The sequence below is a fragment of the Trichechus manatus genome, unplaced genomic scaffold (genome assembly GCF_000243295.1).
Source record: "Trichechus manatus latirostris isolate Lorelei unplaced genomic scaffold, TriManLat1.0 scaffold00039, whole genome shotgun sequence".
In the NCBI taxonomy this organism is placed as follows: domain Eukaryota; kingdom Metazoa; phylum Chordata; class Mammalia; order Sirenia; family Trichechidae; genus Trichechus; species Trichechus manatus.
Window position 1 is genome coordinate 1,716,156 of NW_004443975.1, and position 15,436 is coordinate 1,731,591.

A 15,436-nucleotide genomic window follows, 5' to 3' on the forward strand; every position below is an offset into this window, starting at 1 on the left:
AGAGCGCCATCTTGCCGGAAGTCCGCTCCACATTCTTGACAGCATTTGGTGTTCTCTTTCTTTTTTTTTTTTTTTTTAACTTTTAGCTGTTTTAATAGATGTATAATGATAATTCATTGTGGTTATAATTTGCATTTCCCTAATAGGTAATGATGTTGAACATTTTTTTAAATGTGCTTATTTGCCATCTTTGTATTCTTTTTGGTGAAATGTCTATTTATGGTTTTTTGCCCATTTTCTAGTGCACAGAAAACCCAGGTACCTCACCACTATGTTGTTCCTGGAGACCCTAGAGTCCTGGCTAGTCCATCTTCTTCCTTCCATCTTTCAGAGACTTTAAAAGGGAGGATTAGCAAGGAATGAGAAGACTCCACCTTGGCCCCCATGTTGGTTTTTAGGGACCTAGGACCATTCAGTAGGTATTCAGTAGCTCAGTAGAGCATTCTGAAAAAAGACATGGATGTACGGCCACTGGCATCAGGAGTAGATGAAGTATTGAGAGCAACTCCAACATTGTTTGGACCTTGGCTCTTCCACTTACCTGTTGAGACTTTAAGACTCAGATTTCTCATCATAAAAATGGGTATGATGATGATGATGATGATGACGATAGTAATAAAAATACTGCCTATCTGTTAGGACTGCTGTACTGATTAAATGAGATATTACACGTGTGAAACACTTTACAGAGTTCCTGAAAGATATTAAGAACTCAGTAAATGCTAGATATTACTTTTTCTATAAATGAAACTCCTGGCCCTAATAAGTTCATTGTTGAGTTTAGTGAGAGTTGTTTAAAGGTGAACAAAAGCCAGATTGCAGAGAGAGAGAGAAAATAGATAGTGAAGAAAAGATGAGGAAGAAAGTCACTATGCCTTCAAAATATTATCTTGGACAGGTAGAGCGAGAGATGAAGGGGCAAGGCGGAAGGTAGTGAGGGATTTTTTTTTTTAAATAAACTTGAGGCTATTCCTCAACTGAAGGGCAAGGGTTAGTAAAGAGATGGAGAAATGAAAGGAATAATTATAGGAAGACTAAGGTTGCTGATGATGTTGGAGTAGGAGGAACTAATAGCACAGGTATAAAGGACAATTTGGGAAAGAATACTTTATTCCTTTGGGACACAATCTTGCCCCAAAATCCTGGCTGTCAGCATTGACTGAGTGCTTAATTGGATGTAGAAGTGAAGTAGAGGGAGATGTCCAGAATGATTCCCAGCTTTCTGGCATGGGTGGCTGGGTGGCTAGTTGTCCAGTTTCCTGGAATGGGCATCACTGAAGGCTTTGGGGAAGAAAACATGAGTTTGTTTGTAGAGGTGTTTCATTTGAGATACTCATAATATATGCAGGTAAAAATGTTGAGAAAGTAATTGCGTGTCTGTGTGGGGAGCTCAGAAGAGAAGCATGGGCTGAAGATAGTTGTCATATGGTGGCCAGGTAGTGGAGGAGATTGTCAGTGGGTACTGAGAAGGATCAGCAGAGGGGTAGGAAGAGGCCCAGGGAAGGGGGGTGTAATGTAACCAAAGGGAGCAATAGTATGAGGCAGGATCACCTAATAAACGTAAAAGTGACAGGGGTGATGGTGTTTGAGGAAAGAGAATAGCTACGTTGTGGAACTGGAAAGAAGCTGAATAAAGGAACTGGTAAAAGTGTAACCTGGCACAGCATTTCTACTTTGTTTCCCTCAAAACACTCTTTGCTTGGGGGTATCACAATTCATATTCACTCTTTCTCTCTGCCTGTCTCTCTCACACACACACCCACACTCATGTTACGTGATCAGTTAAACATGGGGAACACTGTTGAACAAAATTTGTCTTTTTAACTGCATAATTTCATAACTTCTAAGAGTATTTAGCATTGTGAGTCTTCAAGAGAAAGACATGTATCATACAGCAATTCCTAATGAATCTCAGAAATCTAAGTTAGTGTTCTTGGAACGTCATTGGAAAAACATTTGCTTAGCACCATTATGGGCTCTGGCAGCATAAATGCAAGCAGTCAGTCTCAATACTTCTCCCTCCAACCTCCTTCTCTTGTCTCCCTCTTCTCTCTCCATCTCTTTCCCTCTGCACAAGTTACAGTTACTCTCAGAAATTGGAATAGTAGAGTTCAGTTGCAGTGGGTGTCTAGGTCTGGGGTAGTGGAGGTCAAAATATTTGGTGAACTCAGTGACGGCAGCCAAGAATCTGGGACTGTACTGGCCAGTGGTGGGGGAAAGAATGTGCCTGAGTTTGAGATACGATGAATCTTTGGTAACTGGTGATTGCCTTCAGGCTAGCAGCAGCTGGGATCCATTTCATTTTTAGGCAAACACAGTAAATCTTGAGAATGGAATACTTTGGTAGGAATCTTCTGTAGATGACAAGATTGGGAATGGGAAAGGGTGTACAGTGCAAGAAATGAAATAGGCAGAATATAATCCTTGTAGCATCAAAGACTGAGTGATTTAATCTTAGAAAGGATGTTCAACTCTGCATGGATGTGAACATGACTGAGAGTGGGAGGTTTGTTACTTGAGTGTTTGGAACCTAGAAATTCCTTTATGTTATTAATTAATTGTTGTGTAACTCTCTGACAACTTCACCCCTGCTTTAGGGCATAAGGAAGAAGGAACCTATTTTAATAAATGACTCCCATCACCGTTGGTATAAAGAAAGACCCAAGTGAATGTTCAACCATGGGTGGATCACTAGTGTCCCCTTCATATATATGTATTTACAGTAACAGGTAATTTTAAAAAACAGTGGAAGAAGGTAGCAGCAGGATGGTTAAACAAACACAACTGGTGTTACGAGCAGCTTGTTACATTATGGATGTTACTTGAACCTGAAGCCCAACATATATCTTTTTATCCCCACTGCCTGGTGTCATACCTGGTAAACAGTAGGCCCTTGAATGACTGGATGAACGAATCCCTGTAATTTGTCTTTTTTAAAGCCCGACCTTGATGGTCACAACTGGTGGACCAGAAAAGAAGACGTGAGACTAAATTTACTTTAGAGGTCAAAGAAAGCCAGTAATTATCCAGATAACCTCTGATACATTTCTGTGTTCTGGTACAAACGTAAAGTCAGAGTAAGTATTTGGGGCCTTAGCAGGCAGAAAATAACTTGCTTTTTCTTGATCCCTCATGTTTTGTAATAATAAAGCTAAGATGGTGGACAAGAAACTATTGGTTATGGTGTCTTAAAGAGCAGAATCTTGCAGGCATAATTAACATTGCTTAAAAAAACCTATTGTGTCTTAGACCTAATTTTTATGCCTTTACACACATATGTATTCCTGCATATGGTATGAATGGTAAGTACACAATAGAATTGTGTTGAATGAATGTATAGATGAGTGCATTCATACGTATATTTGCTAAACATTGCTTACTTACTTCTTTATTATGTGTGCACTGGCATTTGAAATGACCCATTCCGTCTTATGCATGTGTAGCTGTCTATTTTGGAGTTCACATTTCCTCATAAGAACTCTCATTATACTGATAAATAATATCATGATAAATAATTTGTATTGTCTGTATATCATTATGTCTTGCATGTTTCTTAGATTGTCCAGTGTTATCTTTCCTCTTTCTACTTCTCTCCTCCCTCCTGACTTTGAAGGCCTTCTTTTTTCCCTATTCAATTACTGATTTAATTTATTGTTAAAAAAAAAAAAAAAAAATCTACAGACTGCTAACTATATCCCATAAACCATAGTGGTCCCTAGGGCCGTAGAGATACTCAAGACGTGGTCCTTGTCCTCAAGAATCTTAAACTGCAGTCAGTAGAAGAAGTAGGCATATACATATATCACTACTAAGACTGTGTGATAAGTGTAGCAAAAAACAAATCAAGTATAAGGCCCCGTGCTGTCACCTAGGAGAGAGATTAATTACATGGGGATCAAGGTGGTCAATGCAGGCTTTTAAAGGACATTATACCTAATCAAATCAAGAGCCCGTAGCCAAACTGAATGAAGCGTATTCCAGACATAAGATCTGATGTGATGATGTGAGTGAGTATATATAGTGGGAATGCAAGATGCAGGGCAAATACAGTGCCAAGTTAATAAGTGTAGTTCTCTGTCTAGAGCCAACATATTCCTCAAAACACAGAATTTAGCTTTTTTTTAATGAAGCTTTCTCAAACTAACCTGGCCCAAAGTATTGTTTTGCCCAGAAGGGTAACAAAATTATGATCTCAATATGTAGAAATCTTCAAATAACTGACTCTATAAAAACTAAAGTTTAAATAAATTATTATGCTTGAGTCTAAAATAATTGCATAAACATAGAATAGGAGAAAAATAGAGCCTATCTGTAAATACGCAAAAAACCTCAGAGTTCTTAGTCTACTAATAACTCAAAGGAGTTAATAGTGTGGTTTGGTCACCTTAGAAAATGTATTTAATTTTAGGCTGCTCTAACAGAAGCAGTCTTTCTAGAACAATGGAGTCGAGAATTGGACTCTACTATTCAAGGTTGAGACCACACTCAGGAGAAATGCATTCTCTTGTGGGTGCCTCATTTGTAAGTAATCAGAAACATACTCAGAGAGCCACATGATTGTGAAGAGACTCAAATTTATGCCATATTAATTACAAAGAACCATGGTACTTAGCCCAGAAGACAAAGGAGGAACAATTTCGCTTTCTTAAATATTTGAAAGAGAGTTAGAATTGACCCAAGAGAGTAGACCTAGAACCAAGGACTGAAAGGGAACAATTCTGTTTAATATAAATAATTATTTGAGGGGAAAGGGTTAGTGTTCTTTAAAGGTGTAATGATCTGTTGATGGAGACAATGACTTTTTGTCACTAGAAATGTTTAAGGATTGGGGATGTTGAGAGAATTTAATCATCAACTTGAGAGGAAGTTTTTACCAATTATCAGTTCACAAAGTGTGGTCCATGGATGCCCATGGATTCCTGTGACCTTCCCAAGGGATCTGCAAGGTCAAAACTATTTTCATAATAATGTTGTTTTTGTGTTAGCTGCCATTGAGTCAGCCCCTGACTCATGACAACACCGTGTACAAAGAGATCGGGCTATTGCGATCCATAGGATTTTCATTAGTTTATTTTTTGGAAGTAGACCATCAGACCAGACCTTTCTTCCTAGTTCATCTTAGTCCTATTGAGCATCATAGCAACACACAAGTCTCCACTGAGAGATAGGAGTGGCTGTGCATGAGCTACATTGGCCAGGAATTGAACCTAGGCCTCCTGTATGGGAGTTACTTGCCTCTTTTTCACATCGTAGACATTTGCACTCATGGTGCAAAAGCAATGGTGGGTAAAAAATGCTGAAATCTCAGCATGAATCCAGGCAGTGGCAGCAAACTGTCCTATTAGTCATTGTAATTCTTTATCACATGCACTCAAAAAAGTTTTTTTTTTTTCATTCAAGAGTGCCTTTGTTGAAGCAGTACAATTTATTAATTTTATTAAATCTCAACTCTTGATTATGTCTTTTTAATATTCTGTATGACAAAACGGAAAGTAGATATAAAACATTTCTGCTGCATACGAAAGTACAGTGGTTATTTGGAGAAAAAGCCTTTGTGAGATTTTTTAAGTTGTGAACTGAACTAGCCCTCTTCTCACTGAGCACCATTTTTATTTGAAAAACTTTCTGGCATACTGTTTATTCATACCTGGGTGTTTGGTAGACGTTTTCTTAAAAATGAGCAAAGTGAACTGGTCACTTCTGGGAAAACAAATGATAGTTATTTGTTGCCAATGCTAAAATTCAAGCTGTAAAGCAAAAATCTTTAAAAAATGGAAAACTTGTATCTAACACCACAAGCTTGACAGCTTCTCAGTATTTAAAGATTTTTCTGGTGAGATCAGTGGTGATACCAAGGAAAAAAAGTTGACTTTTTTCCCCTCAAACTGTCAGAAAAAATGACACGTGTCAGCATTTTGGAAGATCTGCATAACTCAGTGAATCAATATTTTCCAAATGATCAGTGCATGATGTTATAAAATAATGTATGGATAAAGAGTCATTCTATTTGCAAGACAAAAAAATAGATTTTCATGTAACAGTACAAATGTTTGTTGATATAGTTTCAGTTTCCACGTTGCAGCTAACCTTTAAGAAATGACTACTTACTGAGTTTTAGCATAGTATCAAAGAAGAATATCCACAATTACCTGGAAAAGTACAAATGACTTCTGTCACCAACTACTTGGAGTTAGGCTGTACTTCACAGGTTAAGGGCACAGTCCTCCACAAGACTGTCTTCACTTCAGACACCAGCCACAAGCTCAGGGGACCCCATGCCACCGCCACCCTTACTTCTGACCAGCTGGCCACAAATTTGGGGGTTCTCACTAACCTCTCAAATTCCCTAATTAACTAGAACGACTCACAGAGCTCAGGAAAGTGCTATACTAACAATTACAGTTTTATTATAGCAAAAGGATACAAATCAGAACCAGCCACAGGGAGAAATGCATAGAGTGAGGTCTGGGAGGGTCCCAAACATGAATTTTCCATTATCTTCTCCCCATGAAGTCAGGACACATCACCTTCCTGTCATATTGATGTGTGATACAGAATATGGCCAATTAATCAGGGAAGTTCACTCCAGCCTCAGTGTTCAGAATTTTTATTGAGGCTCCATTATGAAGGCATGGTTGATTGAATCACTGGCCACGCAATGGAGGTCAGACTCAGAACTCCAAACTTCTAATCACATAGTTGGTCTTCCCGGTGAGGTCAGCCTCCATTGTGAGTCTTCTCCTTAGCACAAACTGTTGAGGGGCTCACCAGGAATAACAAGTGCACTCAGGAAATTCTGAGGGTTTAGACGTTCCCTATACTTCAACCAAAACAACCTATCACCACAGACTGAATGCAAAAGCAGATCTGAGAATCCAGCTATTAAGACATTAGAGTTGCAAAAATGTAAAACAATGCTACTCTACTAAATTTTAAAAAAGTTATTTTTCATAAAATTGTTCATATTAACATGTAATGGGTATTTTATTATTTTAAGTGAATTAATAATTTTTGTTTACATTTCTCTTGATTTTTTTCTGTTAAACAAATATGCTGTTTTAGTGAAGTTTCTTCTAAAGCACTACCAGATAGACTGAATGAATAGGAGAAGGAGTCATTTGAAAATTGACACTTGACAATTCTGACTTATTTTTAATAGAACTGTATTGTAAGTAGCAGTTTGGTTCTTGGGAGAGCCCACAAACGACTGTTCTAAACCTTGTAGAAAACAAAACTGCAGCTATACTACTGTCCAGTTATGGAGAGTCCCTATTTTAGACAGTGAATAACCATTGCAAGTCAGCAATTTGTGGGGGAGTATACAAGCTAAGATGTGTCAAGGGCTTTAGAAATTTGTGCTTCTGTTTCTTTTAGATGACTAATATTTCAGAATGTGTGGATTCAGGTGTGTCGCATCTCTGAGACTGTTGGATAAAAAGAGGAATATTTTATTCTGAATTGATTGCAAGGGAAAAATTACATGGATTAAGAATATATACATGTGATTCCCCCGTGTGTGCATGTACACACACACACACACACACACACACACATATCTGTGTATACGAGAGTGAGAAGGACAGAGATTATTTGAGGTGGACTTAACTAAGCTCCAGGGAGAAAAAGAATGGAGATGGCAGCATCAGGCACACACGGTGGTGGGGAAGCAAAAGAGTGTATGGGGCATGGATATACTGACGGATAAATCATCTAGTAGCCATAAAGCAGCACTGTTGGCCCAAGACAGCTTTGTTTCTTTCTGAAGGGAGCAAAAAGAGTCCAAGAGAATGCAGGGTATGATGGAGTATACAGTTAGTAATTCATATGTACCAAATAGTTTGGGGACTGACTTTGTAATACAGCCAGCAAAGCACTTTGTTCTGAAGACACTAAGGAATCTTACCCTTCTCTTGAATCTTTAATTATTCCTGCAATTTACCTTGGCAATTTTTATTTTATTTTATTTTTCTCCTGTAGCTGCCTATTGAGATTGGTTTTTTAAGACCCTGGGCCATTTACTGGTTCCATGGGTTGGGGTTCTAGTCATTCAGTCCCTGGGATTAGCACTCAGCTAGGCTGAGTCCATGTCAGGCTATCAAAAAACAAAATAAAATAACTCAAATCAAACCAACCAACCAATAATCACTTCACCAGGTTATTGCAAACTGGAATTTTTTTTTTTTTTTTCTGGTGAGGTTTTGGCTATAGAATGAGATTGATCTTAGAGATGACAGACTAGCGAGCTGCTCTGGTAGAAGCTCTCATTTCTTCCAAAGAGCAAGGAGATTATAGGACTGGAAGTTTTTATACAGTATATTTTGGAGCGGAACTCTCAGTCTTAAAGCAACCCTTGATTTATCAGTATTCTTAACTTTAATATTCTTTTATAATATTACCTTGGTCACTTATTTGCCAAAAAGATGGTTATGGTCATTATTAAAAGGCCATCTTGTAATGAGGCTTTAAGTGGTATTCTGAAAATATCTGTGGGGATGACCTTTATAGGTAACTTAGGATAAGTAAATGAGGTGATGATTATTCCACCAAAATTCTCAGGAAGTCCACAGTGAACTGGCAAAAAAAAGTGAGATCACTAAGCAATTGAAATTCTAGAAGAAGGTTCCTAGTTTTTGGAGTAGCTTGGGATATTTGCAATAAAATGTTCCTCCTTTATTTCTTCGTATACTTTTGATGCATCACATTCCAAATACAAAATTTATCAAACTGCCAGAGGATGTGCTTTTTACTTTGGCTGATCTATCACCAGTTCCTCTTTCCTTGTTAAAAGAAGCTTCTTTAGTGGTAACAAGTCTTTGTTACTTAATCCCATCAGCTACAATATACATTTCAAAATACTTAGCAAATACAAAGCAGAACATAGTTTTGTTTAGATGGCATGTATAGATTCTCTAGAAATCTCTCAGGCTCTATCTTCCACAGAAGTTCTTGGCTGAGCTGCTTTTCTGTTAAACAAAATGTTGAAGGAATTTTTAAGTTCTAAGGACTGGACTCAAACTCAAGATATGGTAGTTGACTCACATTCCTTAATGCATTTAGAGAACAGTATCTTGGTTTTTTTTTTTTTTTTTTGAAACATCTTTGTTGTAAAATAAAGGCAAGACTGCAAATGAAAATCATGTAAATGCTCTATAAAAATGAATAGGTTTGTGCTTCTTGAAGTGGATAAAATCTTCTACCTTATGAAAAAACTGCAGAAGATATCCTATAAAGAAACAAGTTTAGGATGACCAAGTTTTCCTTTGAAATTATAAAGGGTTAAGGAAGACACTTAGAGGAAGATAAGTCTGGAGTCATTTTTGAATTAAAAATTCGACTGAAGGACCAAAACCTTTTATTTTTGTTCCATAACTTAATAATTCAATGTTGCTTTTCTTCTTCCAAAATACAAATAGCAATAACAATGATTACAATAGTTAAGTACTTCTTTCCTTTAAAAGTGTTATAAAAACTTAAGAATCAAATAACTTCCGAATTTAACTTGATTGATTTGTAAATAAGAAATAGCACTTTAAAATGAAAGTCTTGCCTTCTAGAGAGTGTTATAAACAGCCAAAATAACAGGATAGGAAAAAGTATATTGTTTTAAAGCATACTTGAATAAATAAATGTTTTGCAGATCACTAATAGTCAACATTATTTCAAAGATTTGGAGGTGATCTGGTTTGCATTAAACGTATTTACACTTTAAAATGCCTCATAAATTAAGTCAAGTTTTACCACAAACAGATGCTAAGAAATATAAAAATATATATAGTTTTGCTGTATTAAGATCATTATTATATAAGGAATTCAGTTGACCAGATTTTGAAAAACTGCTCAACTTTTGTTTTTCCAGAGAGCACAGTCAGATGAGCTGGAGAAGATTGAAAAGCATGGCCGATCGTCCAAAGACAAGGAAAACGCCAAGTCTCTGGACAAACCTGAACAGTAAGCACCCTTATAACTGTGTAGAGGTCATACATGCTACAGTGGGCTCTTTCCATTTGGAAATTGTGGCGTCTTAAATGCATAATTATTATGAATGATGAGAGGGTAAACGTTTGTTTATATGACTTATATTTTTCCTCTGAACTTGGCTTTATTTCCTTAGGTTCCTTTATGAACTGTCACTAATCCCCAACTTTTCAGAGCGAGTCTTTTGCATCCTGTTCCAGTCAACATTTTCAGAAAGCATTTGCTCCATTCGTCGCAAACTAGAATTACTGCACAAATTGTGTGAGGTGGGTTCTGGTCCATATAAAGCTGAAACTTCATTTCTCATATTTAATCTAGTTCAGTCATATTCAGATTTCAAAATGTTTTCTCTTATTTACTCTAAAGATGCGTTAAATGGGAAGGCTAGCTAGCCCATGGAATGGAGCATTTTATGATTGTGCTCCAAGATCGAAGCAAATGCTCAGATTGGCATGAGTTGCTGTAGGATAGCATTGCTAACATGTGGCCAGTGCGTATCAGCTTCTGGATAGTCTGTCCCTTCTGCCTTGGCCAAAACAAAATCTTTGCCCTCCATGGACGTCTCATACATCACACTTCCAAATGAATGCAATTTGAAGGTATTTTATTTATTTTTGGAAGGACCATTCAACACATTGTTCGTAATTATTCCAACCAAATGATTTAGGAACAGCTGTGCAGCTCAACAGAAGGTAAATATTCTTATGAAAATAAGAATAAATGCTTGGCACAAATAGGCAGTGGATATTTCTATATACATATTTGTGCATAATGCAAATATACCCATGTATATAATAGAGCATGCAGAAGGCATAGTCATGAAAACTCCTTAGCCGTAACCAGACACCTCACAGGACTGAGTTACTGGGATTAAAGGCTAGAGACTATAGTCTCAGGGGACATCTAGGTCAATTGGCATAACATAATCCATAAAGACAATGTTCTACTTCCTATTTTGGTGAGTAGCAACTGGGGTCTTAAAAACTTGAGAGCTGCCATCTAAGATGCAACTATTGGTCTCTCCCCGTCCAAAGCAAAGAAGAGTGAAGAAGATCAAAGACTCATGGAAACCATTAGTCCAAAAGACTAATGGGCCACACCAACCATAGCCTCTTCTAGACTGAGATTGTGCCCAGCTACCAACTACTGATGGCTCTGATTGGGGTCACAATAGAGGGTCCCAAACAGAGTGAGAGAAAAGTGTAGAACAAAATTCAAATTCATTAAAAAAAAAAAAAAAAAAAACAGACTTACTGGTCTGATAGAGACTGGTGGAACCCTTGAGACTATGGCCCTTAGACAACCTTCAAACTTGGAACTGATCTCACTCCTGGAGATCACCTTTCAGCCAAACAATAGGGAGGCCTATGGGGGAACAATAACACCAGTGAGGAATGAGCTGCTCAGAACATTCAAATATATGAGACTAAAAGGGTAGCATTTACTCAAAAACAAAGTTCAGATGGCAGGAAGGGGCAGGAAAGCTGGGTGAATGGAAATGGGGAAGCCAGGATGGAAGTAGGAGGATGCTGACACACTGAGGGGATTACAACCAATGTAATGAAAAAATTCTGTGTATACATTGTTGATTGAGAAACCGATTTTGCTCTGTAAACTTTCACCTAAACCACAGTAAAATGTTAAAAAAATAGAAAACAATTTGTCAAAAATCAATATTACTATTTGTTCTGGTGTGGTAAATGATTTTGAAAAGTGGGAAGATGTTATTAAAGACTCAGATTTTCAGAGGAAGTGAAATGCAAATTCAAGTTAAACTTAGTTTTGTAAAAGAAGTGAGTGGACTTTCTGAGGGTAAATCTAATTTTGGAAATGAATCTTTTATGACTACCTTTTGTTTTCCTACAACTGCCAAAAATTTGTATTGTTCCATAGGTAAATAAAATTAGGATGAGGGCAATGATGTTATTTTGTATTCTCAATTTATAGCCTTGTTTTTTTTTTATGTGTGTATTTGTTTTGTTTTTATAATTACATTGTAGACATGAGACTAGAGTGATGTCTCTCAGTTTACAAAAGTACACCTGAATGGTTGTTGGTGTGTGACTACTTTTTTTAAAGTTAAATTTGGAGACACTGCTCTTAAAATATACCTTATAATGAGCAATGACAAAGTTTGGTTGTGACCTATAACTATTAGTATAATATGAATACCTGGCACTGACTTAAAATGATTCAAACAAAACCTTATATAAGAGAAAACTTGTTCTTTATCGTGTTTTGCAGACATTAAAAAATGGCCCAGGGGTTATGCAGGTTCTGGGTTTGGTTCTTGCCTTTGGCAACTACATGAACGGTGGAAATAAGACTCGGGGACAGGCAGATGGCTTTGGATTAGACATTCTTCCAAAGCTTAAAGATGTCAAAAGCAGTGTAAGTATTTTGTATGAATGAATGTAGGCAAATTGAAGATTAGATGTTTGGCTCAGGAATAGATTGGACTGTAAACCAGTTATAATCAGTATCTGTGTTGTGAGGTCAAATGTTTCTTGATGTTCTGAGCTAAATAAAACTAATGCTCATTACATTTTTGTGACTTAGTGAATAATAATGTTTCCTAAATTGATTAATTTTGAATCCCTTGTTTAATGAATAACTGAGTAGGCTATATTATAAAATTTTTAGAATTGCTTTTTTCACTTCTGTCTTTACCATGTTTGCTAATACTTATCATTTTGGACTCTAAAAGACTAATTAATTACCACAATTTAGACCATATGTCTGTTATTGTCCTCGTTTCTGTGTTCAGCAGTAGAGGCCAACAAGCCCACATTTTGAAAACAAACCCAACAGAAGTGAAAGTAGTTTGTAAATAAAATATAAAAGATAAATATATAATACAGAAGGTAATCTTTCTACTTAATCATTCTCTTCATGAAACTGGTATCTCTGGGACTCTCCAACCTTCTTTGCAAACCTAATTGTTTTTGGATCCTACTTGTAGACTGTGTTAGTTTAAAATTAGTATCTTAAGAGATTGTGAGAGTGCCCGTGAGAAAGAATAAGATGAATGAACAGCCATGATGGTTGGAGTCCCAGACGAAGGTCTGTGATTGTCAACTTACAAAATAGAAGGATTCTTTTTCTCTGATAAAAAATGTTGCTGTGGAGAAAAGTGTGATGAAGGAAATTATAAATTTATTTTTCAAATACTAAGTTTAATTAAATCCTTGGCTTATAGAACTGAAAATATATAGAATTGTCCTTCCTAGATAATGAAACAATCTTCCTCATAACAGAGAGATGCTTTTTTTGTTTTTATCTGTCAGTCCACAACTTGGTCGTTTGTTTATTCACTCATGCGTATACTCAACATTCACTTAACGTTCTTTCATTGACCTTATATGAAATGCCGGGCACTATTACTTTTCCAATTCTAGTTGCAATCCAAAACTGAAGAAAACATAGTCCTTCCTTAGTACATCATAGCATGGAATTTTTGTGGGTTTTACGGTTATGTTTGTCCAAATGATGTTATATTTATAGGATGTATTTTTCATCAGATTGTTGTTATTGTTGTTAGGCGTGGTCGAGTCGCTTCCAGCTCGTAGCAACCCTCTGTATAAGAGAACAAAACACTGCCCGGTCCTGCGCCATTCTCACAGTCTTCATCAGATTAGACTTGATAAATCAACATTTGTTCCAAAATAAAAGCTCTGTTAAAAACACATGGTAGTTTTTAAATAGTTCTTAAAACTGCTTCTTGGATTCAAACAAGTAACTTTTGTGATTAACGTGGAAATAGAAATAGCACCAATATAATGTTTAACTTATGAAAAAATGGATCTGAAATAGATTCTGGTAATCATATATTAATAAGGGACTATTGGTTATTTTTTGTATTGGTTAATATACCTTAATCAATCCCGTATTAATTTAAATCCTACAAATTTAAGTGATTAAGGAGTAATCTAGGTAAAAATGAAACACAGAATGAAGAAACAAAATGTCTTATTATTTCATTTCATCATCATTAGGTGCTGTTGAGTTGATTCTGACTCATAGCAACCCTATGTATGACAGAACAGTTGTTGAGCCTATGATTGCAGCCACTGTGTCAACCGATCTCGTTGAAGGTCTTCCTCTTTTTCACTAACTCTCTACTTTACCAAACATGATGTCCTTCTCCAGGGACTGGTTGCTCCTAATAATATGTCCAAAGTATGTGAGACGAAGTCTCAGTATCCTCATTTCTAAGGAGGATTCTGGCTGTACTTCTTCTAAGACAGATTTATTCATTCTTCTGGCAGTCCTTGGTGTATTTAATATTTTTCACCAACATTCTAATTCAAATGTGTCAGTTCTTCTTTGGTCTTCCTTATTCATATGCTTTCACATGCATAAGAGGGGATTGAAAATACCATGGCTTGGTTCTGGCACACCTTAGTCCTCAAAATGACAACTTTGCTTTTTAACACTTTAAAGAGGTCTTTAGCAGCAGATTTGTCCAATGCAATATGTTGTTTAATTTCTTGACTGTTGCTTCCATGGACATTGATTCCAAGTAAAATGAAAATCTTGACAACTTCAGTTTTTTCTCCATTTATCATGATGTTGCTTATTGGTCCAGTTGTGAGAATTTTTGTTTTCTATATATTTCTTCTCATTTTGAGTCATGTGACATCAGCAAATAAAGATCCCAAAAGCTTTGCTCCATCCACATCATTAAGGTTAACTCTAGTTTGAGGAGGCAGCTCTTCCCCAGTCATATTTTGAGTACCTTCCAACCGGAGGGGCTCATCTTTTGGTACTATATCAGACAATGTTCCACTGCTATTCATAAGGTTTTCACTGACCTATTTTTTCAGAAGTAGATCACCAGGTCCTTCTCCCCAATCTGTCTTAGTCTGGAATCTCCTCTGAAACCTCTCTGCCATGGGTGACTCTGCTGGTGTTTGAAATACTGGTGACATAGCTTCCAGCATCACAGCAACACACAAGCCACCACAGTATGACAAACTGACAGACGAGTGGTGGACTTTTTAATTTGTACTTTCTGAAAACTTACGCAAAGTCTTCTTAACTTGGTTCTTTCTCTATAACACAATATAACTATACCTACTCCTAAATACCATTTGTACATTTCCAAGAGGGGAGCTGTTAATTCAGATCACTCAGAATTTTCTTTTAGAATACTAATCAGGAGGCTTGAATAAACGTTTGGTTAATTGATTCAGGCACCACTAGCAATTTCCTTGATTTTCAAGTTAGAAAAGAGAAAAGGAAGTCAAGTTACGTAAATCATTTTATAAGTAAATCTTGTCTAGTGAGAGAAGTTTCCAATAGAAATATCACTGTGTCAAGAGTTCCGGCAAAATGGCACTCTAGGCAGAAGCACCATGCCGTCCCTCCACAGCAAAGATCTGAAAAACTAAGCCGAACAGAGAATACAACAATCCTGAAACCCTAAAACATCAAATGAAGAGATAAAGAACTCAGCCAA

The 15,436-nt window shown here is 36.7% G+C and overlaps 1 protein-coding gene across 1 annotated transcript in view; it reads left to right on the plus strand.

Annotated features, from left to right (window-relative positions):
* The window catches only part of FMN2 (formin 2), a 437,381-nt gene that overhangs the window by 244,923 nt on the left and 177,022 nt on the right, over window positions 1-15,436 (plus strand). Inside the window, exons 10-12 of the mRNA XM_023730863.1 lie at window positions 9,857-9,948; window positions 10,112-10,241; window positions 12,220-12,366. Of these exons, the coding sequence (XP_023586631.1) occupies window positions 9,857-9,948; window positions 10,112-10,241; window positions 12,220-12,366 (369 nt within the window). The remainder of the gene's footprint in view (window positions 1-9,856; window positions 9,949-10,111; window positions 10,242-12,219; window positions 12,367-15,436) is intronic.